Consider the following 27,882-nt stretch of genomic DNA (forward strand, 5'->3'; position numbering starts at 1 on the left):
TCATTAATTAAATAATCTTTTTATTTCTCATGCACTAGGAAAAAATGGGTCATATGAAACACTGTTCTTCATAGCAAAGGCCTCGGTCTAGAACATAACACAAGAGGCTGGCTGGGAACTGGGTCTGGTCAAAGACCTGGAAACCCCCAAAGAAGGTGCCACCTCCAGAGCTAGTAACAGTTCCAGCACCCTCCAACTGCAATAGCCTCCAACTGAGACAGGTCAGGGCAGCTGCCCCCTCCCACAGGGATACAAGGGGGCTGGTAACAAAGGAACACGTGGGCTGGGGAGGAACGGGGCTGATGGGCAGTGACTCAGCAGGGACAGTGGGCCAGCCCCTCAGGCCAGGCCTCCAGGGCCGTGAGTGAGCCTAAGTCCTGCTCTGCCCAGCGCAGACCAGCTGGAACTTCAGAGGCTGAGCAGCCAGTGCCACAGCAGAGAGATAACGAGCCCCTCCTGTCCCACAGCCACATAAACAAGAGGGAAACTCAACTTGAACTCTAACCAAAGCCTGGGTTCCCGGTGCTCAAGGGGCCAGCCCTACACAACCATCCCAAGCCCCTGTGGACACTGAGGATACCATAGGACAGCCAGACTTCTGACAATTCTGAGATGGGTCACGAGCAGGGCCAACTCTTAAATCTCAGCCACCAGGTACCACCTGAGCCGAGACAATAATGAAGCAGATTCCTGGACTTGCTTTCACTGAGGTGGCCCAGAGGCAAGACATGGTCGAAGACATGCAGGACAGAAACATAGCACGGAGACATGCAGAGACCACATCAGGTGGGAGGGGTCTAATCACGGTCACAGTCAAGTCGCTGAGATGGGACGAGCACTGCACAGACCAGGTGCACTAAGGCCCTGGGCTCATGACAATGCCCACTTCCTCTGGGATGGTCTCCAGCATCTCACTTTGGACGGCCTGTGTGATAAGTGCCAGCTCCTGGCATAGCGTCTCATAGCGGTAGCCCACTCGGATGTCTGGCACGTTGGTACGGCGGATATCATTGCCCTCAGGGCCCTCCTTGGTATAGTTGGGTCCCAGCCAGTGGCTTTTCACCTGCAGGGGTATAGGTAACAGGCAGAGATGCAGGTAGATCCAATTATCACAGGGACAAGGTCAGGACCCCAAATACAAAGGAAGGGAGAAGGGTAATGGCCAGCCCCAAGCAGGCTGAGTTCCATACCTTGTGAGAGAAGCCACTCATGAGCACGCTGTTACGGGCCAGCTCGCACATATCGCAGGAGCTGAGCTTCCACACCTGGGTGGCGATGCTGTACTCCTCCATCAGGGGCTCCTGCACAGGCCAGGTTCCTTGAGGCAGGTATCAGGCCCCTGCCGTCCCCCCCTCCTTTAAGGACTTAGCTAACAGTTGCTAAGCTCCAGCAGCAAGGGGGCAGCACCAACCTAGAGGCACCCAGTATCCCCCAGATACCTGCCCTTGGCTGCCCGCTGGCCTGGGTCTGACCTTGGTGAAGTGGAACTGCAAGGGATCATCTGTGGACAGCGAGACCATGAGGCCACGGGACAAGTACTCAGGGAGAGGGTTCCGGTGGTAGCTGAGGAACAGGCTGTTGTTGCTGAGCGGGGACATGGCGATGCCGATCTGAGCCAGGTAATACAGGTACTGCAGGACGGGGGCCTGGGCAGGAAGGGGGAATGGAGGACTTGTCAGGTGGCCTCAGTGCTGGGAGGGCATGCGTGCTGGCTCTGGGGCTTAGGGGAAGAGGGTGGTCCAGGCGAGGACTCACATAAGAATGATGAATCCTGGGCTGGGCTCCCCAGCTAGAGGATGGGTGGGAAGAGCTAATTATATTGGGAAGGAGGAATCTGATCTCATGGCTGGGGGAGGAGGAGGATGGGGAAGGCAAGCAGCTGCACGTGGAGGCTGGGGGTGCAGACCCTGACCTTGCGCAGGAGCAGCCCGTGGGAGATGTTCTCGGCCAGCATGAAGGCTGATACCAGGTGGTGGATGGGCCCGGCCTCCCCACAGTGCGGCCTCAGCACGAACGTGTGGAAACCTCTCTGCCTGTGGGGTATGAAGACAGAGTCAGATCCAGAGCCTGGGCACGCCTAAGCTCACCTGACCCCAGATCCCACATCACTCATATGTATGCCCTCCAGTGAGTGACAGTGGGGAACTAGGAGAGAAGACAGGGGCAGAGCCTTAACGGGAAAGGATGGAAAATTAAGTCTAAGGGCAGAGAAAGAGCCTGTCAGTCCAGGCACAGGGGCCATGGGTGTCAGGGCACCATTGACCTCAGCTCAGGAAGCACGCACCCCTGGGGCACGCACCTGCGCAGATGGTTCAACATAGCCATGTTAGCGAAGGTGTAGTACAGGTAGTAGGCATAGGGAGGGTTGTCCTCCTCCACCCAAGCTTCTGGGAGGGGACTCTCCAGGTTGAAGACGTGGTTCTCTGGCTTGGACTCATCATCCACGCTATCAAAACCATCCACCTGGCGAGGAGCTGGTGGTCAGACCTAGAGCCACAGCTGGGGCCAACCCCAGCTATCCTGCCCTGTCCCAGCCCATGCCACCACCGCTCACGTGCTCCAGAAAGAGGTGCAGCTCCGGGTGGCTGGCAGGGTGCACAGTAGCCTCAAACAGGGGCAGAAAGATGTTCTCCAGCATCTCTTGGAAGTTGGCCAGCTGGCCCTTGGTGCGGTACACATCGCTGCGGGGAGACAGGACACAAACAGATGCAGGTCAGGGCCAGCAGCAGGCCAGCAAGAGTCAGAGCTGTCATGAGAGGCACCGGAGTGCATTTGCACCACAGTGGGAGAGTGGGACATCCAGACAAACCAGGCTGGACAGACTGTGGCTTGGCCTCTCCTGGCACTCAAGAGTACCTAGCTTGGCCACTGAAGGCTGGGCCATCCCAGTAGAGCAGGAAGCAGGCCCTGGCCCCTTGTACACAGCTAGGGAGGTTCCTCCTCCTCCAAGGGACACTCACAAGAGGCGGGGCACCTGCACCAGCCAGCGGACATTGGGAGAGTGCACTTTGTGGTTCACTGCCCAGCGTGCCAGCTTGTCCCACTCATCCCTCGAACGCCCGTAGATGGACAGCCGGAGCTCTGCATTCTGGTATTTGCTCTCCTCCAAGTCTGCCATCACCTCCTAGACACCAGAAGCAATGACATCTACGTTCCTCCCTGTCCCGTGTCTCCCACCCCATGTCTCATCAGGGCTCTCAACCCGCCCCCTCCTGTCCCTTGAGCCCTCCTACACATGGGCTCTGGCTCAGCAGGGGAGAATGGGCTCCATACCTTGATGATGTGAGCAAAGTACTTCCCAGAAATCTTGTTGTCGGTTTTAATGAAGATCTCTCGGAGAACAGACTCCCCAATAGGGTTGTATTTGGCATTGAATTTGTCAAATCGATGAAAGGTATTCCTGTCCTGGAGATGGGAAGGCCTAGGTCAACCCCCACCCTCACCCCTGGTCCTAGTGCTGACCCAACACCCCAGCCGAGCCCATGGGACAGACCGCATGCACATCCAGCGTGTCCACACTTAAGTCGTAGGCAGTGAGGTTCATGCTCTCGAAGACTTCTCTCAGCGTCTGCTCGCGGCCCTGTTCCACATGCACAATCTCCTCCAGGTGCCGCTTCATGGCCCGCTTGATGAAGCGCAGTAGATGTTTCTGGTTCATGCAGGACGAGGCGTGGATGTGTGTGTCCACCTGCGGTGGAAAAGGGCTGCTGTGTCCAACAAAGGGTAGGCCTTGGGACCAGGGAGATGGCCCAGCCATCTGTGCTTGTTTGCTATACAAACATGAGGACTGCAGGTGCGATCCACTGACCCCACATAAAAGCCAAGTATGTGCAGCAGCCTGCCTATAATCTTAATATGAGGAAGGCGGAGGCAGGGGATACAAAAGATAAGCTGGCGAGCTAGACTAACCAACAGCCAAGTCTGCGTTGAAGTGAGAAGCTGTGCCTCAGTACATAAGGTAGAGGATACCCAATATCAACTCTGCCCTGCTACTGTACATGCCCACTACACGTATATGCACCAACACACATACACACACACACACACAACCACATACTTGTAAGCATGCATATATATACATATATACACACACATATATATATACACATACATATATATACACACACGCCACATACTTGTAAACATGCATATATATATACATATACATATGTATATGTGTATACACACACACACACACGTACACATATACACACACATATACTTTGGGAGAGACAGCTCAGTGGATAAAGGTGCCTGCCATTAAACCTGAGAAAGTCAAGGCCAGGACCCACACGGTGGAAGACAAGAAATGACTCCTGGTAAGCTTTCCTCTGCTTCCACCTGTCCACATCCACAGTCACAAAGTAATTAAAATGTAATAAAAATTTATTTTTTATTTTTAAATTTTATTTAAATTTTTATTACATTAAAGGGCATTAATTACAAAAAAATTACATTAAAGTATAATAAAATTTTCACCTTTTAAAGGAAGGGTCCACGGCCCAAGCAGTAGGTATAAAAGGACGCTCATATTGGATGCTGGGGGCAGTGGGGAGGGACAGCATAGTCTTTGGAGGAGAGAAGTAGGCCAGGACACAGAGGCCATGAGCTGAGGGCCCACCTTACGGATATTGTAGAAGTCCCGGTGTGGCACTTTCTTCTGAGCAGCGAGCTCCTTCATCTCATTGAGCAAAACGTGCATCTGGAATTTGGAGCTCAGGTACTGCAGCCGGCGGTAGCAGAATGACTTTCTGGAGAAGAGGAAAGAAGAGAGAGCTCAGGTGAGCCCCTGGGTTAGCTGAAGACAGGAGCACAGAAGGAGGGCAGCCAACTAGGAGGAGGTGACCAGGGAGTGGCAAGAGACAAGGTGACAGTTGTCTGGGGCAGGGCTGGGGTGAGATGAGCTGAATGGACAGGTGGCAACTCACATGGGACCATTGATGATCAGGGCCATCAGCACATTGACGTCAGCTACAAATTCCTGTAGGTCAGGGTATGGAAGCTCCACCTCCGGACAGCTAGCACACAGGACGCTCAGCTGAGGAGAGCAAGCCAAGTCCTCCGGCCCCTCCCAAGCCAAGGTGTCATTCCATAGGGTGTACCCCAACTCACATGACCCCACTTACTGCTCATCAGGGTCCCTGCGGGTGTAGACGTGCACCACACCACGCACCATGCGCAGACCCAAGCCCAGGTCCCCAGGCATGGCGCTTGGCTCACAGTGCTCATACGGGTGCTGCTCCAGTGCAGGGGGATGCACTGGGGCATCTGCAAGGAGGAGAGGAAGAATCAGGACTGGGAAGTTTCACGGCCAGCAGCTACCCAATCTATGGGCTCCATGAAGGGCAAGGTATGTCAGAAGCCCCAAAACAGTAGCTATGGTTCCCATCCTCCACCCTCCTGGATGTCAAGAAGCAAGAAAGAGCCTGGGGTCAGAGGTGGCGGAGAGGCACATAGGACAGAAGTGCCTAGGCTCCAAGCCTAGACACCCAGGACAGTTGGGGTTGGAGAGGGATGGGCGCTCCCACCAGCAGATACAGGGGTATCAGGACTCTGCTCATAAGTTCGAGTCTCCAGGGGCTTCTCAGCCAGCTGCTGCAGGTAACGGCGGGTGGTGGGACAGAAGCTCTGCAGTGATAGGGCCATGTACTTCTCCCGGATGAAAAGTGCCCGAACCACACTTTTGGCTGCGTCTAAGAGGTCTGTGAATGGCACCTGAAGACGAGGACAAGCAGTCACTTTCTTTGGTCTCTGTGCTCACTCATGTTCACACTCACCTCCTGCTTGTGGCCTCGCCCAGACCTCACACTGCCCATCCCCAGCACCAAAGGCCTCAAACCAGGGAACATCCAGCCTTCTCTGGTCCCAGAGAATCAGTGAGCCCACAGCCTCTGCCACTCCAGGCACCAGAAAAAGAAATGCCCTCTCCAGCTCCCACCAGTTCCCCAGGCCAGAACCCTCTAAAACATATGGGTGGAAACTTAAGGCTTCACTCCACACTCACCCCACACTTCTCCTCCCCAGAGATGATGACCCGCTGAAATTCCCGTTCCAATACCACATCACGTTCCCAAAGACCCCTGTCACCCTGTCCCTCTCCTTGCTCCTTGTACAGCCTATAGGAAAGAGAGATAAAACATGGGTCGGAGACAGCCATGGTGCAGACCCATCCCCGTGTCATCTGCGCATGCCCCTCTGCTCTCCTTACTGTAAGTCTGAGTCGCTGTCTGTCTTCAGGAAATCTTGCTTGGCTCGAAGAAGAATATCTGGCTCCAGCCTAAAGGTGGGAAGAGCCAAGTCTGGTAGAGCACAAGCAATGGCTGCAGCCTTCAGGTCCCAGCACTGTCCCAGCTTCTGACCACATACTGTCACATGCGGTCCATGGGCAGGCCTGTACGCTCTGGGCTGTTCTCACCCCACTTCAAAGGTGAGAAAACAACTCCAGAAGTTAGTTATCCAGTAGACTGGGAGCCTACAGGAAGAGGGATCCAGCAGTAGCTAGACTCCAAAGAATGTGTTCTATGCTGCCTTCCAGGCAGACCTCAAAGAGACAACGGGACAGGGAAGGGGCAGCAGCGGGCTCACTTGACATCCTGGCTGATCTGGCGCTCCAGCCGCTGCCTCCGTTCTTCTAGCTGCTCGATGGGGCTTTCCTCTGGGAACTCATAAGGGGCGCTACGAAGCTCACTCTCAGCCAGTGAGCGGCTGAACAACTCCTGGTACCAGTAAGGGAAAGGAGGAAAGGCTAGGTGGCCTCCAAGCCCTCTGCCCCTGCCCTCCCTGCAGAGCCTGGGCAAAGGGTGAGGCAGGAGCCAGGCTTCCCAGGAGAGGCTTAGCATCAGAGACAGGATGATGCGAGGATGGCCCAAGATGAGAGGTGGCTGAGGTAGAGGGGACAGCAACAGATGCAGAGTTTGAGGTGAAGAGGTACAAGGGTGCTACCTCAGCGATCTCCTTGCATTTGCCATCCATAGACGTGCGCAGGTCAAGCGGGAAGTGCTTGAGGCAAGGGGCGTTGCCTGGCAGGGATCGGGCAGACTGTAGCGGAGAGGCCCCCAGACCGCTTCGAGCTTCTGCAGAGACAGTGGGGCCAAGGTCAAGGGGAAGAGGGACAGGGCCTGGATGTCTCTGAAAGCCAAGAGCCCCTTTCCATCCTGGGGCCAGACCCTATTAAAAGTCAGGGCCTAGACACTGGACAATACTTCCACTGAGACAGAAAAGCCAGCCATGTGGGGCTCCTAAGGGTATTCATCGTATTACACAGAGGCCCTTCACCACCCCAGGCTAGGGATGAGGTCCTGGGCCTGCCTGTGGAGCAAATGGATCCAGTCAACTCTGCAATAAGCACTTGAGGTGGGAGTAGCCTACTCCCTTACTTAGTTCAAAAAATTTTATCTGCCTATGACTATTTTCCAAAAAGGGATACACGTGTACACATGTACACACACACACACACACACACACACACACTCACACACACACACCAGACACTCAGTCAGGACTAGTGGTTACACTAAGGATCATCAACTTCTAGGGTACTAACCCAGGGTCAGATTTACCCTGGCCTAACAGATCCTTCACCGAGATGAACAGAACCACTGGCTGCTTTCCTTGACCTGCCAGGCACAGGCAAAGTACAGCAGCCACCCAGCTCTGACCTGAGAAGCAACTCTCAAGAAAGAGGACCTGGTTAGCCAGAAACCCCTTTTCCCACTGGAGGCCTGTCCTCTCCAGGACCCTGGCTGGAGCTGCCAAGATGAGGACAGATTCCAGGATACCCGTCCCACATCTGGCTGACCCTTCAAAGGGAGCTGCCACAGTCCGTGCCACTTGGAGGCCTTAGGAGCTAAGCTGGAGGCCCCATGGAGGGCCCTGGGAAAGGGAGAATTGGAAGCCAGGGATTCTTTCTATTCCAACAAGGGCAGACCTCTTCATAGGCCCTCCTACAAGGCTAACACGGACCGTCAAAAGCTGCTAGTCTCCTGGGCTGCCTAAGCTCCTAGCCCACCACAAAAGAACCTCCCAGTTTCAGCCTCCTCTTGCTGGAAGCTCTCCACAGACTATCTGGTTTTTCCAGCCAGCTGTAGAAGACCCACCTCTCCAGAACCCGCTCCCCCACCTCCACTCTGGCTTAGAAAAGGACGCAGAAGCTCTGTCTAGGCATTGTGCCTTAAGGTCTCTGTGCCCACTTCCTAGTACTCTAGGTACAGTCCCAATGCTGGACAAAGAGGGGTGCTTACCCTAGATCAGAACCCAGCTACCTACTTGCCTTGGTCCCTACTGGAACGCTACCTGCAGAGTTCAAGAGTATTCTGGTCAGCAGCCCTGTGCCCCTTGTCTGTCTGTTTGCCTTGTAAAGCTGCAGCCAGTCCCCCAGGACAGCTCAGGGGCTGGCATGGGCCATACCAAGTGCAACTATAAGCAGGGGAGACCCTGAGATGGCCACAAGTAGGGGGCTGGGAGAGTTCAGGGGAGTTCAGAAATCCAGAGAAGGAGCAAGAGTTGAGAGGTGAGAACTCTAACATGGCTGTAACCTCTTCCATGCCAGTGAGACCACCCAGATCCAGGGTCTCAACAGGGAGAAACAAGACAAGCTGATGTGGCCAAGGCAGCCTGGCAGGGGAGGGGCCAAGTCTCCTTAAAACCACAGCCCCAGGGGACAGAAAGTGGACACAGCCTGGCTGGCTAAAGGGTAGAAGGAGAGACACAGAGGGAGGCCAACAATCCTCCCCTGAGCCCTGCAGCCTCAGGCTGGCTTTCTCTGCCCACCACTGTCTTTTGGGCCCTGACTACAGACTCTTCAAGAGAGACAAGGTCTGTGCTACCCAGGATCCGGCTGGTAGCTGGAGCACTGGTCTAATGTGGATAGGAGCTAGTTACGGAGGCTTCCTAGACCACACGGGCAGCACTCTTCACAGCAGCTGCAAGGCTAATGTCAGGTGAGGACAACCTCTTTAGGAAGAGCACCTTGGAAAATGGGAACTGCATGTGGAAGGCACATAGGACTCTGCTTTTGTTTACTTGCTTGTTTTAACCTCTGGACACAGGCTATCAGTGGGTGAGAAGCAGCCTTGTCCTACCTGGCCGCAGCCCCAGGACTCACAGGGAAATGTCCTACAAGCACTCTATAAAGCTTAGGTTAGAGCCCTAAGCCCATGTGACTGCAATTAGGAATTCCTGGGACCCTCTAAACACTTCCGACATGGAGACCCTTCAGTGAGGGGGGTGAGAGGGTCTCTGAGCCCAGTGCAGGGTCAGGGCTGATAAGAGGGACAGAGCACCGAGGAGAAAAGATCTCTGTAGGGAGGAGGTGATGCAACTTCCCCCTTGCAAGAGAGCAGAATAGGAGGAAGAAGCAAGGATCAACACCTACTCACCCAACCCAGGGTTCAGATCCTAGGCTGGGTGGTAGTAGCACAAACCTTTAATCCCAGCACTCAGCAGGCAGAGGCAGGGGCAGGTGGATCTCTGTGAGTTCCAGGACAGCTAAGGCTACACACAGACAAACCCTGTCTCAGAAAACAACCAAACAAAAAGGAACCCAGAGCCTTCTTAAATTCAGCTCCAGACCACTTGGGGGCTTTGTTTTCTGTCTTTTGCTTTACTGGGACCACACCTGAGGTCTTGTGTAAGCTAGGGAAGTCCTTACCACTGGGCCATATCCTCATTCTTTTCTATTTTTACTTCCAGCCAGGATCTTACCAAGTGTCTCTGCATGCCTGGAGCTCATGATCCTCCCGCCTCAGCTTCCCAAATAGCTAATTACAGGTATGTGTCACTACACCAAGCCACCAACCACTTCTAGAGTCCCTGAAGGCAGACCACAGGGCTGCAGAAAGGAAGACAGAGTCCTCATTTTAAACCCTTTCCTATCAGATAGGCCTGGAACTACACAGACGAGCTAGGTGAGTAAGAAGGGTACCAGCAGCCAGAGCCATCCTCCTACTATACCACAAGACTGTAAACGACTGCTAGGGACTCACCAGAGGAGAAGCACAGGCGCTATCCTCCACTCTCCAAGCCAGGATCCATCTCCCTGGCCCTGTGCCAAAACTTGGCATCTACAGTACCACACATACAGGCAAAAGCCAAAGGGGACCACTCCATCAGCTCCAGGATTTCTGGTGCTTAGTCAATCACCTTTGACTGGGAGCATCCTCACTCACTCACTCAAGACTGCCTCACTAGGCCTTGACCCCAAGTAGAAGATGCTCTCAAGGTATAAGCACCTAAGGGTCTCTGGTTCAGCAACAGAGTAACCAGCACAGAGCTAGTCCCAGGGCATACACCTAGAAGACAGATGCGAGCACAGAGAATCTATCTCAGTACAGTACAAAGCCTAGATAAGCACAGTCAGCAGGATAAGAATAGGCCAGAGGCGGTTAGTCAGGGTGTCAATACAGGCAGCTATAAGGAGTTGATAACACCCAATCAATCATCGAAATGTCTTTCTTTTAGCCATTAGACTTGAGAGTTAAAGACACATCCCTGGAAGCACAAACTCTAGTAGCTAAGTCCTCACCAGGATGGACCACAGGGCCAGCTGCAGATGGTGCAGAGATGCCCACTTAGGTCCAAAGGATGCAGCGTACATAGCCCACCAGCCATTTCAAGGGCTCCCCACTCTCCTGAAGAAATTCACAACACAGGCCTGGAACAAGCCAACAGGAAGGACACTGGCAATAGGTGTTAGCAATCTGGTTGTGTAGGTGTTAGCAATGCATGACCCCATATGTCAGACCTCACCACCCCACTCACCAGGGAGGGAGTTCTAGATCTAGGGTCTTGGAAAGAATAAGTAAAGGCAAGTCTAGCCTGAGTCTGCCTGGTACCAATCAGAGTAGCCAGTCCGCAGTCAGTCCCACACCCTCCCCACTCCATTCACATACACTTCACACGCAGTCTTAGCATCTGCACAAGCTGACACGTGTGCATATACATCTCGTGGGCACCCACATCCACACCCACTCCTTGTTACGGAGGGCAGCACCCCTGACATGGAAACCTCAGGCACCCCCTCCCACCTCCCTCCCTGCGCCATCAAGTCAGCCAGTCAGCCGGGGAACCGGGGAACCGAGGTCGAGAGGCATCATTGCAGAGAGGGTGCTGCAGAAGGGGACCTTATCGGAGGCACTCAGTGGCCTGGACAAGAGGAGGGGAACCCATGCCTGAAACCAAGAACTCTCACCTGGAGCGGCAGCGGAAGCTTGCAGGCCGGCCCGCTTCTTAAAGGGATATTTGGCCTTGGACTTGCCTGGGCCAGGATAGGATGCCATGGCTGGGGCCAAGGCGACAGCGGAGGAACCTCACCGGCTGGGGCCAAGCTCTCCCACATCCAACCCCTTCCTCCGCCCCGCCCCCAGCGGGAGTGACTGATGCAGGAAGCAGCGCCCCGCAGGCGGAAGAGGCTCTGGCCACGATTTCTGATGTTGTCTAGGCAACCTCGGGGAGTGGGGCCTCCATCCTGCCCCTTATCCCTCTCTTCCCACTCCAGTCTTTAGAGTGCCCTGTCTGATGGTGGCTAGGGCCGGGGTCGGGATGCAGAGAAAACAGATGGAGCAGCACCAGCTCTAAGCTCTTTACTACCCTCACCCCACCTCGGGAACCCTCATCCCTTGCCAAGGCTCCAAGGCAAAGAAGCCAAAGTCCAGGCTAGGCTGGTCCAGCCAGCCAGAGAGAAAAATAATAGGCAAGAATACCGCCTGAGCTCCAACCTCAAAACCCATTTCCTCCAGGGAAGGAACAACGGTACTCATGAAAACCCAGAGCCTCTGGGGCAGAGCCCCCCTCTTTTCTTCTCCATCTGACCCCTGCTCTAGGGACAGCCCAGCTCCGGGAGGAGGCAGAACTGAGAATTCGAGCCCAGGAGGGAGGGGCCTGTCTTGGGAAAATTCCACTGACCGGCAGAAGCTGTCTCCTAGGAAGACAGGAAGAGTAGGAGGCTGGGTCTTGTCTGAGGTCGATGGGAAAGACCCCAGCCTACTCTGACCTGTCGCTCTGCCTGTACACTCAAGATCTGCTTCCTTGGACCCTTCTAGGAGCCGTTCACGTCCCCTAGGTCTTGCAGGCATTGCCAAGACCCCCCACCCACTTATCACCCGACCCAGGCACCTCTGCCTTGGAGTCCCTTTATCAACCACACACGCGCCACACACTTACCTGAGGCCATGCTGCCCAAGTCCCGCGTGGACCAGGAAGGCAGCCTACGAAAGTCTGCACAGCGAGGGAGCCGGGCTGAAGAGGGGAGAGGGCCCCCACCGGGGCGAAGTCGCGCCACTGGCCCCTGCACCCGCACTGAGAAGCGGGAAGGAAGGCAAGGTTTTCAAAATGGCCAGCTGGCCGGGGGGCGGACTCCCGCCGACTTCAGCGGCCAGACTGACCTCAGGAGACCCCGGAGTCGCGACCCCAAGCCTGCACTCAAGAGGAAACAGGCCACGTGCTCCCCAGAAAACCGGACCCGGAATTCGCCTAGGGTTCTTTCACCACTTTCTGGGAATCAATTAGGGATCCGGCTCCTGTGGCCGGGCTACGGGGGAGTCACGCAACAGGTGCGACCCCGCCGAAACCTTCCGGGCTGCGCGCCAATCTCGCGTACCCCAGGCCCCGCCAAGTCCGCGGCCACGCCCCGTTCGGCCACGCCTCTTGGCCTCCTGGCCACGCCCCAACCATTTTCCCAGTTCCCTTACGCCACGTGGGCAGCCTCCGGACCAGGGTTGGCCTTGGCTTGGCCCTTTGGTCTTGGGCGATTTCTGTGCGTCAGTTTCCTCATCAGTAAGATGGGATGAGGCAATGGAAACACCCCATCCAAAGAAAGGAGTTACTGAGGACTGAAGGTAAATCCCCTTTGCACAATGTCTGGCACAAAGTCAGGTAGCTATTATTAGGGTCCCAGAATCCATTTCAAGCAGAAGCCCTGCCCTTGAATTCTCCGCATTCCCACCTGAATCTATTTCCTTCTATCAGTCATTGGTAGGCAGGATGTGCCCTTCAAAGCCGGTTCACCATCCCACATTAATTTCTATGTTGACGTTAGACTAGCCAGAATGCCTAGGTTCAAATTCAGACATCTCCACCTACTTTCTGACTGATGGTGAACTTCTCTCTGGGTTTTACTGGTTAACTTTGGCTCTTACACCCGCTCTGATGAAGATAAAGGAGATAATTATAAGTGCTTAGACTTGTGCCTGGCCTGTAAGTTACTTCCCAATCAGTGTTCCTGGAAGATTTCTTTGGCCTGGGATCACTATGGCCAGCTCACTGATTTCTCCTTGTGGGTTATGAGAAATTGGGCTGTTTGAATAGGGCCACAGACACCCTCTCAAACAAGGATTCCTGCCTCCCAGGGGCAGCCTGTACCTACAGGAACCCTGAAAAGGAAAGTCCTCCCCTTTATCAGCAGCAGTTGGTCCCTTCCCTCGCCTCTCCCCTGGGGGAGTCTTTGCCCCCTCACCCAGCTGCTCTGAAGTCTCTCCAGCTGCTTTCAGTCCCTCCTCTCCCCAACTGGAACTCTGAGTCCTGATCCCCCATCTCTATCTGCATCTGATGTGGCCTCTAGGGAGTCTCCTATCCGCTATACTAAAACAAACTTTAAAAACTATTGCCTTAGGCTGGGGGTGTCAGCTCAGGGGCAGTATCCCTCTGCCTTACATGCGAAAGCAAACCCCAGAATTGCAGAAAAACGATGAAAATACAAATTTTTAAAAAACCCTACAGGTGGCCTCCATAAACTTGGGAGACCAGTGGGTTATGGGAATCCAGCTCACAGAGAATCAGACTAAAATAGAACAAGGAGAACCTTATTCTTACACCGTTACGTTTAAATATCAAAACAGGAACCACTAAAAGCATCGGATACAGGTGATGGTGTACTGAGCTGGGGCACGCATTATGTGGCTGTAAATACTAATATAATCTAAGAACCGTTTGGCAAAATAAAATCAAGTATCGCTATAAGTTGCACTGTTTTGACTCAGTAATCCACTTCTAACAAGTCTTTTTTTTTTTTTAACTCAAAAATAATTTTATTAGAGTTTAAAGGAAAAGCCCCAGGGTGTACAAGTTGTAACTCTCAGCTTCCTGGAAGAAGAGAAGGGAAGGGAAACACACGTTGGAAGAAAGAGAAAGAAAAAAAAAAAGTTCTATCTTTCTGAATTAGCTCAGGAAGGTAGGAGGGCCCAGAAAACCTCATAGGGATTTTCTCAGGGTGTACGAATCACAAATCTGTTCTTAATTAGAGGGTTGTCAGAAAAATATCCACAAAGTTGTTCAATATTGCAGTGTTTACCACAGAAAATTTGGAAACATAAAGGCCTAGCAACAGGGGAATGTTAAATGAACACAATGAAATATAACCATTAACACCGTTCTTGGAGAATTTCTTTAATTGTATGAAAATCTTTACAACATAAAGTTAGATGCAAGAATGGAGTCGAAGAACTACACAGACAGGATGGTCCTAATCATGTGATGTATATGAAGTACACAGAGGAGAAACAGGCAGAAAGTTACCGTAGAAATCAACAAGAATCCAGCAGAGCTCTCCAATCACCTGCAGTCTCCCTCAGACTCAGCAAGTGGGCTATTCTGAATACAGCCCTTAGACATTGTAAGACTGTTGGCTTCCGAGAGTGAACAAAATAAATCCCAACATTAACGATCAGGTACCATGTGACCATATAGATGCTCACTTACATTCTGGTAAGATGCAGATTTTGACATAATTTTAAAGGGTCACAGCCTTATCCTGGGCCAGGCCTCTGTGGATCCCCTAATTCAGATCTACCCAGCCAATTGGGTGGCAATTCTGTTCTCCACCCAAGCCAGGCAAACCAGTTCGTGAGAGCCTTCATCTTGAAGTCCCACCAGCAACAACACACCCTTTAGTCTATAACCATCCCCCACCCCCATATTTCCAGGTCACATGGTTTTCAGTGGTTGCTTGGAAGTCTGCCCTGCTTCCAGCTAAGCCTCAGTCCCCCACCCACTCAACCCAGGCAAGACTGTGTGTCGAGAGCAGAGTTTGGGAACTGCAGGCCTGAGTCAGCCTGTGGCCTTGGACTTCCTGGTACTGAAGCCTTAATGCTGGGATCTTCCCTCCAAAAACAAACAGCCTTCTCCTCCCAGCCTATTTTCACCATGGCTTCTCAGTGGGGACCTTCCCGAACCCCTCTCTACCTCAGCACACTCCTGTTTTTTCTGAAGAACAGCTTCCCTGATTTCCTGACCTTCGTTTCCCTGGTGATGTCAGCCTGGCTAGGGTAGACATGTGTGAGCAGATACAGACTCGGGAGAAAGCATCTAAAACTTGCAAAGGGTTGCCCAGGGCAACCTCCCACACCCCGTCCCATCCGCAGACCGTTCTAGACTCCAGCTTGACCCAGCAGCTGACTCCTCTCCCTCACCCCAGTCACTGAGCACCGGCTGTGCATCTTTGCAGGTCAGGTACCCAGTGGCTTGCAGCCAAATCCTTGAACCTGTCATCCGAGGCCCTTCACTAGCTGGCCTCAGTTTCCCTCATCTTCCGGCACTTCCACTCTGTCATGTCCTGTCACACCAAACTTTCCAGTCTCTCTAAGCCCACATTTACCTCAAACCTCTTCTCTTTCATCCTCTCCTCTCCCCAGACTCACATCCTCCACTTCTGCTGACCTGGCTCCCTGTGGGAAGTCTGTCTACCTCACAACCACCCCTTGTTATTTAAAACACTGCCTGAACTCAGGATACTTCTGAATCAACCTACTGCATGCTCTGTGAGGGGTATGCGCTGCTGGCTTTCACACACACACACACACACACACTTACTTTTTAAAGTCACAATAGATGTGTATATAATTGCCTCTCCTACCAGGGGATGGAAGCAAGGCTTTCAACAGTTCTGAATCCCCCATATTAGCACCAACCCTTTAATTGTTACTCTGCTTCACCCAGCCTCACCCAGCCTCCTCCTGTAGACTGCAAGTTCCCAAAGGCAGCTCTTCCTGTGTCAATGTCCCACACTCCATCTGGGGCCCAGCTTCTCACTAAATGTGAGGCGGATCCTGAAATCTCCTTCATTTAGGAAACATGCCCAAATTCCTCAGACAACAACTGCTTTCACTCACAATGAAATGGCCATCTAAGGCTGTGAATCAAACACCGGGAGATGCTGGCCACACCCCCTCATGCAGAAGGAGTCACTATACCCTGTGTGTCTCTCACCTCTAGGACAGGCACTGTACCTCCCTGTGCCCTGCCCTCTTCACCAGAACACTGTCCCTAAATTTAGTAATCAAGTGCAACAACCAGAGGGAGGGCAGGAGGACTCTGTACCCTCAGCAGCTAGGGGAGGACCAAGAATTCTTCAACTTAAGCCTGAGGATGGAGTGCTTCCAGCAACAGCCACAGACCAAGCAAAAGCAGTACCAGAGGCTGTGAAAAACGTGTGCTCCCCCACTCCACCCCCTGTGAATCAAGCTAGTGGCTTCTCTCATAGTCCAGTTTTCTCTTTTGCTCAACTGTTCTTTGTCAGTGGGATGGGGTTAGGGGAAGGGAGATTACCTCTGTTTACTAAGCTATGTGACCTGAAATGAGCTGCAGAGCCACCTGCAGCAAAGGCATAGGCCCAGCGCTGTCCTTTGCTGCCAGGTCCCTTTTGAACAGGGCAGCCTTCAGCACAGCTCTGGTCTTGGAGTAAGTTACCAATACTGTGGGTAGGGCAGGGTAGGGCTGGCGGTGAGGTATAATTACTGGAACCTCCTAGCCAAGATTCCAAACAGTCACAATTTCAAAAAGACTCTTGTTTTCCCTTAAGTCACTAAGCACTTGCCAATTTGGGATTGAGAAAGCAGGATTGCCATGGCAGGCACCTCCACAGCTATTTCTCATGGTCTCAAAAGCCTTGTCTCCCAGATACTCACAGGAAGGAGGACAAAGGAAGATGCTAAGTTGTGGATCCAGGTTCCACTGTTTGGTCGGTGGGGACCTAACTTCTCCTCCTTTTCTCACCCAACTGTGACAAAATTTGGACTCTAAAAGGTGCCAGTATGCTTACCTTTAGGGTTCTTTTCCACCTTGGCTGTGCCTGGGAATCACCTGGGGGAGAAATTTAAATCTGATGCCTGGACTGCACACCAGACCAATTTAATCAATCTTTAAAAACAAACAGGTGGTAGTATTGGTGGCGCATGCCTTTAGTTCCAGCACTTGGGAGGCAGAGGCAGGCCGAGTTTGAGGCCAGCCTGGTCTACACAGGCGTTCTAGGAGAACCTGTCTCATATGCACATGGGCCTGGGATTACACATACAACTGCAATGGCAGCACTTGGAAAGCGGAAGCAGGAGAATCGGAATTTCACACTCATCCTTCATTATAGAAGTCCAAACCTGTGCTAAGCTACTTGGACATCGCTAAAAAACAGCAAAAATCTTTCTAGGAATTGCCAATGTATACACACCAAGTTGTATTTTTGTAGGGCAGACTTTTCCAACTTGCCAGATGATAATAATCATTTATATTAGCTACATTTCAGGCTCCAGAATTAACACTGTTACTGAAATGTATAGGTTCTAAAACATACCATTTCCAAATATTTTAAAGGATTAACATTTTTGAAAAGCATGTGATCTTCCAACCATATTTTAGGGAACAGACATAAGAAGTAGGCAAGTTTGGGAAGAAACAGTTCCTGAGGGCATTTCTTCCCAACCTTGAATGCCCTGTGGGTTAACTGAGGTCTTGGTAAAATGTAGATTATTTACTGGACTTTTTGAACTGAGAGTGCATTTCTAACAAAACTCCAGGGTATGTGGTCCTTGCATTACATATGGGGTAGCAACATTCTAAAGCAGTGTTTTTCAACCTGTGGATCAAGACCCACAGAAGTCACATAGCAGATATCCTGCCTATTAGATATTTACATTAAGATTCAGAGCAGTAGCAGAATAGGAGTCATCCCAACCTGAGGAACTGCATCAGAGTCCCAGCATCAGGAAGGGTGAGAGCCACTGAGCTAAAGTCCTCTAGGTGAGGGGGCTGCCCCGGAAAGACTCATTTAAATGAAACCACTGACACAGAGAGCTGACAGATGAGGTGGGTTCCGTGTCTGTGAGGCTCTGCTGGTCGTCTCCTCACTCCCATGGAAGAACCACCGAGATGAGGGCGAGGGGCAGAGCTAACCCAGCCTCTAAGTAGGCAGAGTCTAGTGTCCAGCTGCCCAAGGAAGAAGTTTGCTGTGTGAGGTGGCCCTGATGTCCGCACACACAAAATGCCAGTGAAGTCTACTTGACCAAGTGAAGCTGGTGTGGAATGGGAAGAAGCACACACAGTCAGTCTCTCTGCACACACTCTGTCCTTCACTTCTTCACTTACCAGAGATTTGATGAGAACCTACTAGCAGATCAGATTTGATCCCTGAGTGGAAAAAACGTACAGTGGGAGATAAAAGAGGAAAACAACGGATCTGAGTTTGAGGTTAGCCTAGTCTGAGCAAGCCGGATACACAGTAAGACCCTGTCTCACATACATCCACTCGCACGCGCGCGCACACAAACACACACACACACACACACACACACACACACACACACACACATCGTGCTAAGGACAAGATAGGCATCCTGAGAGATGAGCCAGGACAAAGAACCAGTAATAGCTCCTGGAGCAGCACATCTGTTTTGCCAGGATTATCCCTTGGATCTCTTAAAACCGAGACCTTGTAATCTGAAGACTCAACTTGGGCTGTACCCTTAACCTTCAGCTCTATGATGCAAGTGAGTCCACAGGACCGGAGGCTTTGAGATGAGCTTTTCAGAAGGGAGGAGTTGGCCGCTTGCTCCCAGAGCTCCAGCACCTGCATTCTTCTGGCTATGTCAGAAGCCAGATCATTTCCCTCGTTAAAAACAAAAACAAAAAAACAAACAAACAAAATGTTAGTCTTTGCCCTTTATCTGCCTGGCAAAGCTTTTAATTGGCTTGATCTGTCATTCCGCTAGACATAAAGGGGACAATCCCCGGATTAGGAAGGAGCTCTCCAGCTCGGGTAAGGAGTCTCAAGGCAAGGTAGGCAAGCACCACCGGTCCGCACTCTCGCCCAGCTTTTACGGGAAGAAGAGAATGTTACTCTATCCTAACATATTTTTCCTTTTCCTCTATCTCACAGATAGGAAAAATTTAAGAGCCAGAGGGAACGTCCCTTCTCAGAGGAGACAGCAGAAATGGGGAGTGGCATCAGTGCTGAGGACAAAGAACTTGCCAGGAGGTCCAAGGAGCTGGAGAAGAAGCTGCAGGAGGATGCTGACAAGGAAGCCAAGACTGTCAAGCTGCTGTTGCTCGGTGAGTGACGTGAGCAGATGAACTAGTGCGGCTGTATCCCTCTCCCTCTGGTTCAGCCTCGAGTTAAGCAACCAAGCAGAGCTTAGAGCTAGCCAAGTTACCCTGGAGCCTGCAGTCACTGCAAGGAGACCCAAAATGTCAGGGTTATCAGAACTGTTTTACTTCCCCTTGAACTATGAATCATGCAAAGACAAGGCTGGGCTACCCAACTGCAACAACACCTTCTTTTGATGCAACAACTATCAAGAACCACCCGGGCCATGCAGGCACACACCAGATCTGTAGTCAGAGACCAGTGCCGTAAAGTAAGTACACAGGACTGTCTCTCACCAGTGCATTCATGAAGCACCACCACACAATCCCAACAGGCTCAAGGAGAAGCCTACTGTTTTTTTGCCAAGTAGACTGGATCCTCCCTGCTTTCAAGATAAATGTTGGAACCTGGTTGCAGAGCATCCTGGTTGGGAGGGGAGAATTTCTGTCTTTAACAACAGAAACTCCCTCCTGGTTTTCTATTAAGTAATTGCTCTAAAGCCCCTGACATCTGGCAGCTTCATCAGTCTGATGCGTTCTAAGCAGATTCCTGGCTGGTGCAGATGATAAAAGCGCCTCGGTGGGTCAGTCAGGGAAATGGATCATGTTTTCAAAGAGAAAATAAGAAACTGACACCTGGCTTACAAAAACAAAACAAAACAAAACAACCCACAAGAAACCAAACCAACAACAGTCCTTCTGAAGTGTGATCGCTGGCTCTATGTAGCAGCAAGCTGACTTCCTGGGATGGGTGTCCATAAAGAACCTGGGGAACTGGAGCAGCAAAGCCCAAGGACACACTAAAGATATCTGTAAGCTGGACCCAGGCTCTAAGGAATCCAAGAGTTACACACAGGGAACAGAGACTGCAGAGACAGATCTTTTAAGCCTAAGCAGATTGTCTAGGTTCAGGATAAGCAGCTTAGAGGGAACAGGCACAAGCAAAGTGGGAGGGGACTGAGGGATCAAGTCAGTTGGTTGGCAGGGAGCCCTGGAGTTCTTGATGGGCAAGGGGCTAGCCTGACTGAGGACATTAGAATGCTTTAACCAATATCAGACACCATCAAGATTGTAGGGGGAAAGCATTTCAACGAAGAGGCCCAGGTCTTTCCATTCCTACCCAAGACTACTTGCCTGAGTCAAAAATAGGCAGTGTGAATATTTTAAAGGAATTTCTATGAGTCTATCAGTAGTTCCCAATGGGGAGACTATGAGTCCCAGGGGCTACTAGATATGTCTGGAGATACTTGGTTTTTACAAAGAGTAGGATACTGGTGGCCTCTAGTGGGTAGAGACCAGGGACAGTTCTAAACATCTTACCATGTACCGGCCAGCCATTAAAGAAAGAAATCCTCATAGCTGGAGTGGTGGTGCATACCTTTAATCATAGCACTCAGAAAGCAGAGGCAAGCAGATCTCTGAGTTCGAGACCAGCCTGGTCTACAGAATGAGTTCCAGGATAGCCAGGGCTACACAGAGAAACCCTGGCTCAACCTCTCCCCACCCCTGCAAATAGATAGATAGATAGATAGATAGATAGATAGATAGATAGATAGAGATATAGAGATATAGATATAGATCCAGCCCCTAATGTAAATAGTGCTAAAGGGGGAGAGTGCTCTAAATCCAGGTTGGATGGCGTGAGCTCACGGTGTCTCCCAGAAAGCACTGTTCTCACACCATCTTCTGGACCACTGGGGAGAACTGGGGAGAACTGACAGTGTGAACATTTCCCTTTCAGGTGCGGGCGAGTCAGGGAAGAGCACTATCGTCAAACAGATGAAGTGAGCAGAAACATAAACTGGGAAGGACTGAGGTGGGGGGAGCCAGTGGGGCTAGTGTTGGTGTTAGCTCCGAGGGACCCTGGACTAAAGGACCTACTCTCCAATGTCCCTTCCCTCACCCTACCCTTGGGGACAGCAGTAGGAATACAGGTAGTTTCCTCTGACCCTTATATCCACCCCTTCCCCATGAGAGTCTCAATCCCTTAGCTCTGGTTCTTAGGGTCCAGTTAAAAGCTTAGTGTCTGTTCCTTGAAGGATCATTCACCAGGATGGCTACTCACCCGAAGAGTGCCTAGAGTTCAAGTCTGTCATCTATGGGAACGTGCTGCAGTCCATCCTGGCCATCATCAGAGCCATGTCCACACTAGGCATTGACTATGCAGAGCCAAGCTGTGCGGTACGTGATTCATGTTATCTGGTTCAGGGTGGAAGCAGGAGAAGAAGTAGACCAGAGACCGGCAGACCACAAGGAGAGTCGGGTAAGGAAAAGTTCTGCAAAACTCAAATGGCATCTGCTGAACTTCCAATCATCCTAGTCCTAGAAGAGTAAGCAACTCCTACCTTTATAGCAAAGGTTTACAAAACCGACTCCTAGCACCTTTTTGCCTTTTTATCTTAATTTATCACTAAAATACTCTCCTTGGTTTGCCGAGCTATAGGACTTTTATAAGCTAATACAGGAACCTTTTCCTGGGTTGTGTTATTTCTGGGCCAATATAGCTTTAAATTTCCAGTCCCTGCAGCAAAGGACCTGTATCTTCTAGAAATCCACTTTCAGGGTCATCTGAAGTCTAAGCCCTGCAGGAAGCACCTAGAACTATCCTCTAGGCATCCCAGGGCTAGCTACATCTGGAGAGCAAAGGTTTACAAAACCGACTCCTAGCACCTTTTTGCCTTTTTATCTTAATTTATCACTAAAATACTCTCCTTGGTTTGCCGAGCTATAGGACTTTTATAAGCTAATACAGGAGCCTTTTCCTGGGTTGTGTAAAGTAGAAGTAAAGTAGCATACGTCTTTAAACTGCACCGTCATTGAGACAGGTTGGTCTACCTTAGGTGTTAGGAGCAACGCAAGATGTTTTCCACTTAGTAAGTTTCCAGAGCCTGCCTGGAAAGCCACTGACCTACTCCCAGCTCATTCTCAGTCAGATTTCTGGATTACACAGGATGCCGGGAGACAGCTCAACAACCTGGCTGACTCCACCGAGGAGGGGACCATGCCTCCTGAGTTGGTGGACGTCATCAGGAAGTTGTGGAAGGACGGTGGAGTTCAAGCCTGCTTTGACAGAGCTGCAGAGTTCCAGCTCAATGACTCGGCATCTTAGTAAGACCCTGGGGAGGCGGGGGGGGGGGGGGTGTGTTGTCACGCTCAGGAGAAATATCACTCAGCCTTCAGTTCCAGGCAGTGGGCACTGCAGACCCACAAACTGAACTTAAGCCTATGGAGACATTTGCCAGTCCCCACTAGTTTAAATTCCTTTACAATGATTCCCTTTGGCTTAGGAAGCAGAAGACACAACATTCAAACCAGGGGCTCTGCTTAGCAGCCCTTGGCTCTATCTCAAGAGGCAAACCAAAGAAAGATGGTCAGACACTAAGAGACAATCAACTTTGCAAAGCTGGTTCCAAAAAGATAAGGGACAGAGCTATCAACCGCCAACAGTACAGTATCAGAAGTGGGCACCAGCTGCGTGTTTACAATCCCCATGTTTACGCCCTGTCACCTAATCTTGAAATAATGTTATTTCGTTTCTGGAATCTCCCTTACTACGTTTCTGACCCTGCTAGGTACGTGACATGCCCCATGTCTCAGGGCCCTTTATCTATTTGTACATGAGCCTTCAAGGCACATCAGCTCCATTTTCTAGTAGAAAACCTGCAGTTCAGGGACGTCAGGTAACTCGGCCAAGGTGCACGGACAGCAGAGGCTGTACGTGAGTCCAGGTTCGAGTGACTACGAGGCTGAGGCTTTATAGTGAGCCACAGGGCTTCCTTGTTTTGGATTGCGTCAGTCTTACTTTGTAGCCAGAGCTGGCCTGAAACTCAGGCCTCCTGTCTCAGTCTCCCAAGTAATTCCTCCGAAGTTTTCCTGTATCTAATGAATCTCAAGCCTTCTAAGGTTTAGTGAGAATTTAAACGTTTAAATGCATGGAGTACATGAGACATTGAGTGAATTTTCCTTCCCTCTCCATATTGTCATTTTATTCACATGCCCTCTTTCTACCCTTCCTAAACTCTCTCACATTCTTATGCAAACTTCCAAATACACAAAGGTGAGATACAGTGAACCTTCTAGTTTGCGGCTGATTCATGGCCATTTCGAGTTCACTTGACACCCCCCACCCACTAGGATACTTTAAGTACTCTACAGCTACCACTTTATCCTAAGAATGTCATTATGTACTTAAAACATAAAGAAGAAATCATATCATCATACCCAAATACTTAATTCCTCAGTATCTCCAACTCTCAAAACGTGCTCCCATTTCCCAGTTTGACTCAGGGGCTAGGGTCCAAACATTGTCTTGATGTCTCCTGTCTTCTAAGCCTCTTTAGCTCTCTTTCCTGTCTAGAAAGGCAGAATGGAGGACAGAGCGCTTGCTTCATCAGGGTGTGGCCCTTGGCCCTCTCCTTTTCTAAGCTCACAAGCAGAATCCTGGATTCAGTGCTGTGGACGCCAGTCCTGCTTCTAACTCTGTGTTAGCTGTAGACTTATGGGGAGACCATTTGGTTCCTTTAGTCTTTGGAGAGTGTAACATCACCGATGCCACCTTCTTTTTCAGCTACCTGAACCAGCTGGACCGGATTACAGACCCTAACTACCTCCCTAACGAGCAGGACGTGCTTCGATCCAGAGTCAAGACAACAGGCATCATCGAGACCAAGTTTTCTGTTAAAGATTTGAATTTCAGGTCAGCACCCTGGGGCATCTCAGGTCTCACAGCATGTTTTCTCGGCCATAGCTGATGCCCCATCTTAATTACTGTCCTCCCCCTCCTCCTACCTCTCTTATTTCTGATTTGCTACTAACTGGCCCCAAGTGGCCACCCCTTGGGATGAATACCAAAGGCAACTGAGTCATATGCTGGCCATGCCGATGAGAATGAACGGCTGTTTCTTCCCTTAGGATGTTTGATGTGGGAGGGCAGAGATCAGAGAGGAAGAAATGGATCCACTGCTTCGAGGGAGTCACCTGCATCATTTTCTGTGCGGCCCTCAGTGCCTACGACATGGTGCTGGTGGAGGATGACGAAGTGGTGAGAGGCCGGCCTGTAGTTTCAGTGGGATTGGTTTTCCTCCTGAGCCTCCTCCAAACCTCGTCATGTCACTGCCCCAACTAGCTTGAGCTGGCAGCCTGATTATCTCCTAACAGAGCAGTCTGTCTTACCTTTATCAGTAACCACAGAAAACACCCTTTCTGCTGTAGCATCTAGGTTAGTATTGCAAAGCTCCAAACTGACTGAGCATGATCTAGATCTGAGGTTAGAAATCCAAGTATTAAAGGCCATCACAAATCCAGAGGAAATGATGCTAAGTGGACGGAGACAGATGGACAGACAGTGCAGGGAGAACTTATGTTGTCTACCTTCATGCCAATTCCCTTTTCTTGAGTTCGAGATAAATAGTCAAAGATGTGAAAACACTAATTGCACATAAACATGTATTCCATGATGGCCAGCTGCCCAACAGAAAACACAGCTTCTCTTCTCCTGCGCTCCAGCTCTGATCTATCCTCCTGTCATTCCAGCTTTGGTCTATCCTCCTGTCACTCCAACCCTGGCCTATCCTACTGCCATTCCAGCTTTGGTCTATCCTCCTGTCATTCCAGCATTGGTCTATCCTCCTGTCATTCCAGCTTTGGTCTATCCTCCTGTCACTCCAACTCTGGCCTATCCTACTGCCATTCCAGCTTTGGTCTATCCTCCTGTCACTCCAGCTTTGGTCTATCCTCCTGTCACTCCAGCTTTGGTCTATCCTCCTGTCACTCCAGCTTTGGTCTATCCTTCTGTCACTCTAGCTTTGATCTATCCTCCTAGCTTTAGTCTATCATTCTGTCACTCCAGCTTTGGTCTATCCTCCTGTCATTCCAGCTTTGGTTGTCATTCCTTCTCTTTAACTGTAGGACTCACAGTAGAGTTCTCAAATGTCTTAATTATTCATGTTCCAAGATCTCTTCCATTTTACTGAGCTTACAAGGTATTGAAGTATCAACAGCAGGAGCATTAGAGTGAGTAAGGGCTTTCCTCACCTTCATCTACTCAGTTTTCCCTGATTAGTTGACAGGAATGAATTCAAGTCAGATGGTGGCATCCTCAGTTCCCAAAGGGCTGTTCCCTAAATGCTAACCTGACTTGAGCAGTGGCTAACTCCGGACTCTGTAGACATACAGTATGTCTCTCTTCCTCTGTCAAAGTAGCTACGAGAGAAGTAAGAAGTGTTGGTGGTATGGCGCTAGGAAATCCTCCAGCCCTTACCTGTGACACCAGGGCCAAAGAATCCATGTCACAGTCTTCCCCCTGCTGAAACTTGGGATCCCCTACGAGGAGCCTAGCAAAATTATCTTGGAGATACAAGTGACAAAGAGCTAAAGTGGACCTGGCTCCAGCCTAGCAGTGGCACTACGGAGTTACTTGTACCCTGGCATCTAACTGTCTCCACATTTAGGTATCCCTGTAGCCAGCTCCTACCACAAACACATGTCCTCACATAGCTTTCATAACTCTTTAAGGAAACGGAGACTGCAAGATGTTAATAATCTCACCCGATTCAGAGCTACTGAAATGACACAATGTTTCCTCCCCAGAATCGCATGCACGAGTCTTTGCATCTGTTCAACAGCATCTGCAACCACAAGTTCTTTGCGGCTACGTCCATCGTTCTCTTTCTCAACAAGAAGGACCTCTTTGAGGAAAAAATTAAGAAAGTCCACCTCAGTATCTGTTTTCCGGAGTATGACGGTAAGTGCAGGCAGGAGTAACATAGTGATGGGATTGTCTCATCCATAGGCCAAGACACACGAGGGAGCTTGACTTAAGGGATGGATGGTTACAAGGTTCAAGTTCAGATGTGTCTGGGAAAGAGCAGACAGATACACCAGAGCCACTGACCGTTCCAAGGACACCTACCAGAAAGTCAGACCCGGGGGTTCTCAACCGTCCTAACGCTCGATCCTTTAATACAGTTCCTCATGTTGTGGTGACCCCCAGCCATAAAATTACGTCACTGCTACTTCATAACTGTAATTGTGCTACTGTTATGGATCAGAATGTAGATATCTGATATGCTGCACTCCCTGTGAAGAGATCGGGACCCACAGGTTGAGAACCACTGACCTAACACACTACTCCAAGGACCAAATCAGTCACCTAAAAATTGAACATTTATAGGTTAATTTATTCTACATTACTTTTTTTTTTTAAATAAACTAGGAAACAACTCCTATGAGGATGCCGGGAATTATATCAAGAGTCAGTTCCTTGACCTCAACATGAGGAAAGATGTCAAAGAAATCTACAGTCACATGACCTGTGCTACAGACACACAGAACGTCAAATTCGTGTTCGATGCAGTTACAGACATCATCATCAAAGAAAACCTCAAGGACTGTGGGCTCTTTTAATGCTCAGTTCCTCGAATATACATTCTATAAGCAAGCTTAGAATCTGAGGCTTCATGCAGAAAATTAGTTCGCATGTACCAGAATGTGTCAAATCAGCCCATCCTGTTGGTGATAGAGAAGGCATGCTCAGGACTGTTAGCAGTGTGGCCAGTTCACTGTAACGAAGGCATGGCCAGCGACCCTAACGCCCAGGTTCCAAGGCTGGTTCTGTTTAGTATAAGAACAGAAAAGCTTCATTTCTCCGATGCAGAAGTCCCAGTCTGTATGATGAAGGTAACTTCCCTGCCTACTTCACAGGGTCACTCTGAAGAGCACAGACCTAACTGAAGGGGAGGCCCAGGGTAGCTGGCTGCTGTGGTTGGCCACAGAAAGCGGCCATGACAGCTGCCTGATGGACTACCATACTTGGTTATTAGAAGAAACCACCCCAAAGCCTAACAGCAAGCCTTCCTTACGTTGAGCGATAAAGTATTAAAAATTAAACCTGCCCCTGTGGTTTTACTGGTCCTATGTGTGTGCCTCAGCTCAGAGACCCAGATTACAGGAGAGAAGATGCGAGCCTGCTTATTTCTAAGGAACTCACTCAAAAAGTGATCATCTTTATTAAAAACAATTTTCCCTCTCCCACATCCTGGGTTCCCTGTTTCCTTTCTCTGTGTAAATAACTGCTTTGCTTTCAAGAGTGCCTGGCTGAACCTGAGGCCATCAACCCACCCCCACTTAGGCCTTTGCGGCTGTCACTTCTGTATCACAGCATCTGAACAAGTGAGCAATCTGAATTCTCATTCCAACTGCCCCATGTTTCACAGGAACAAAAACGACTGCTGAGCTTGTTTAAGGCACTGGAAATGTTTGCAGCTGGGTCCACGTGAGGCTGGCTGCAAACATCTTCCCAAACAAACCAGGGATAAATTATTCCTCTCAACTCCTCAGAGGGGAAATGAAGCTTGCATTTATCTTGACAGGAGGTGGTGAAACCATGTATAGATTTAGCATTTACAACCACTAGTGAGGCGCACACTTGGCACCCATGGTTTAGTATATAAAAGAAAGTGTCAATTAAAATGAAAGTCTGCTCCTTGCCAGAAACACCCATTCACATTGCTAGCTGCTTCTAGCAATATTAATAGGAGAGAG

At 50.5% G+C, this 27,882-nt stretch overlaps 3 protein-coding genes across 13 annotated transcripts; 2 read left to right on the forward strand and 1 right to left on the reverse strand.

Moving 5' to 3' along the window:
* Ampd2 (adenosine monophosphate deaminase 2) lies at window positions 1–12,629 on the reverse strand. Of its 9 annotated transcripts, none has more exons than XM_030252355.1 (19): window positions 12,381–12,629; window positions 12,160–12,294; window positions 6,943–7,073; window positions 6,586–6,716; window positions 6,209–6,277; window positions 6,005–6,116; window positions 5,529–5,715; window positions 5,127–5,268; window positions 4,929–5,018; window positions 4,622–4,751; window positions 3,494–3,688; window positions 3,274–3,405; window positions 2,961–3,124; window positions 2,555–2,681; window positions 2,300–2,463; window positions 1,913–2,033; window positions 1,440–1,646; window positions 1,191–1,301; window positions 3–1,063 (listed from the first exon to the last, which is right to left on the reverse strand). In XM_030252355.1, exons 2-19 carry the CDS (start codon window positions 12,167–12,169, stop codon window positions 857–859), a joined length of 2,430 nt encoding a protein of 809 aa, XP_030108215.1. In that variant the 5' UTR covers window positions 12,170–12,294; window positions 12,381–12,629; the 3' UTR covers window positions 3–856. The 9 variants fall into 9 exon arrangements, with proteins under 9 accessions (NP_001333594.1, XP_030108215.1, XP_006500933.1 ...); NM_001289719.1 differs by having other exon boundaries at window positions 4–1,063; window positions 1,473–1,646; window positions 12,381–12,608; NM_001346665.1 differs by lacking the exons at window positions 12,160–12,294; window positions 12,381–12,629 and adding an exon at window positions 11,189–11,344 and having other exon boundaries at window positions 1–1,063; window positions 1,473–1,646.
* On the forward strand, window positions 11,918–13,953 carry Gm12500 (predicted gene 12500). Its single transcript, NM_001358018.1, has one exon. It carries the CDS (start codon window positions 12,168–12,170, stop codon window positions 12,783–12,785), a length of 618 nt encoding a protein of 205 aa, NP_001344947.1. The 5' UTR covers window positions 11,918–12,167; the 3' UTR covers window positions 12,786–13,953.
* Window positions 12,730–27,374, forward strand: Gnat2 (guanine nucleotide binding protein, alpha transducing 2). Of its 3 annotated transcripts, none has more exons than XM_006501008.3 (9): window positions 12,730–12,833; window positions 19,136–19,308; window positions 21,083–21,125; window positions 21,381–21,522; window positions 22,292–22,449; window positions 23,909–24,037; window positions 24,253–24,382; window positions 25,930–26,083; window positions 26,555–27,374. In XM_006501008.3, the coding sequence occupies exons 2-9, from the start codon at window positions 19,191–19,193 to the stop codon at window positions 26,743–26,745; spliced, it is 1,065 nt and encodes a 354-aa protein (XP_006501071.1). In that variant the 5' UTR covers window positions 12,730–12,833; window positions 19,136–19,190; the 3' UTR covers window positions 26,746–27,374. The 3 variants fall into 3 exon arrangements, with proteins under 3 accessions (XP_006501071.1, NP_032167.1, XP_030108291.1); NM_008141.3 differs by lacking the exon at window positions 12,730–12,833 and adding an exon at window positions 19,008–19,035 and having other exon boundaries at window positions 26,555–27,372; XM_030252431.1 differs by lacking the exons at window positions 12,730–12,833; window positions 21,381–21,522 and adding an exon at window positions 21,550–21,604 and having other exon boundaries at window positions 19,180–19,308.
* The last annotated feature ends 508 nt before the right edge of the window (window positions 27,375–27,882 follow it).

Source organism: Mus musculus, chromosome 3 (genome assembly GCF_000001635.26).
Source record: "Mus musculus strain C57BL/6J chromosome 3, GRCm38.p6 C57BL/6J".
NCBI classification, from domain to species: Eukaryota; Metazoa; Chordata; class Mammalia; order Rodentia; family Muridae; genus Mus; species Mus musculus.

Bases quoted from the DNA above. Each gene is read 5' to 3' on its own strand.
- Ampd2 (NM_001289720.1), bottom strand. From the start codon at position 11,276: ATGGCATCCTATCCTGGCCCAGGCAAGTCCAAGGCCAAATATCCCTTT. The intron at 2,464-2,554 runs GTGAGCGGTGGT...GCTCCTCGCCAG, and splicing joins TGCACCTCTTTCTGGAGCAC to GTGGATGGTTTTGATAGCGT. The intron at 1,302-1,439 runs GTATCTGGGGGA...TGGCCTGTGCAG, and splicing joins CAGCGGGCAGCCAAGGGCAG to GAGCCCCTGATGGAGGAGTA.
- Gnat2 (XM_006501008.3), top strand. From the start codon at position 19,191: ATGGGGAGTGGCATCAGTGCTGAGGACAAAGAACTTGCCAGGAGGTCC. The intron at 22,450-23,908 runs GTAAGACCCTGG...CTTCTTTTTCAG, and splicing joins CTCAATGACTCGGCATCTTA to CTACCTGAACCAGCTGGACC. The intron at 24,383-25,929 runs GTGAGAGGCCGG...TTTCCTCCCCAG, and splicing joins TGGTGGAGGATGACGAAGTG to AATCGCATGCACGAGTCTTT.
- Gm12500 (NM_001358018.1), top strand. From the start codon at position 12,168: ATGCTGCCCAAGTCCCGCGTGGACCAGGAAGGCAGCCTACGAAAGTCT.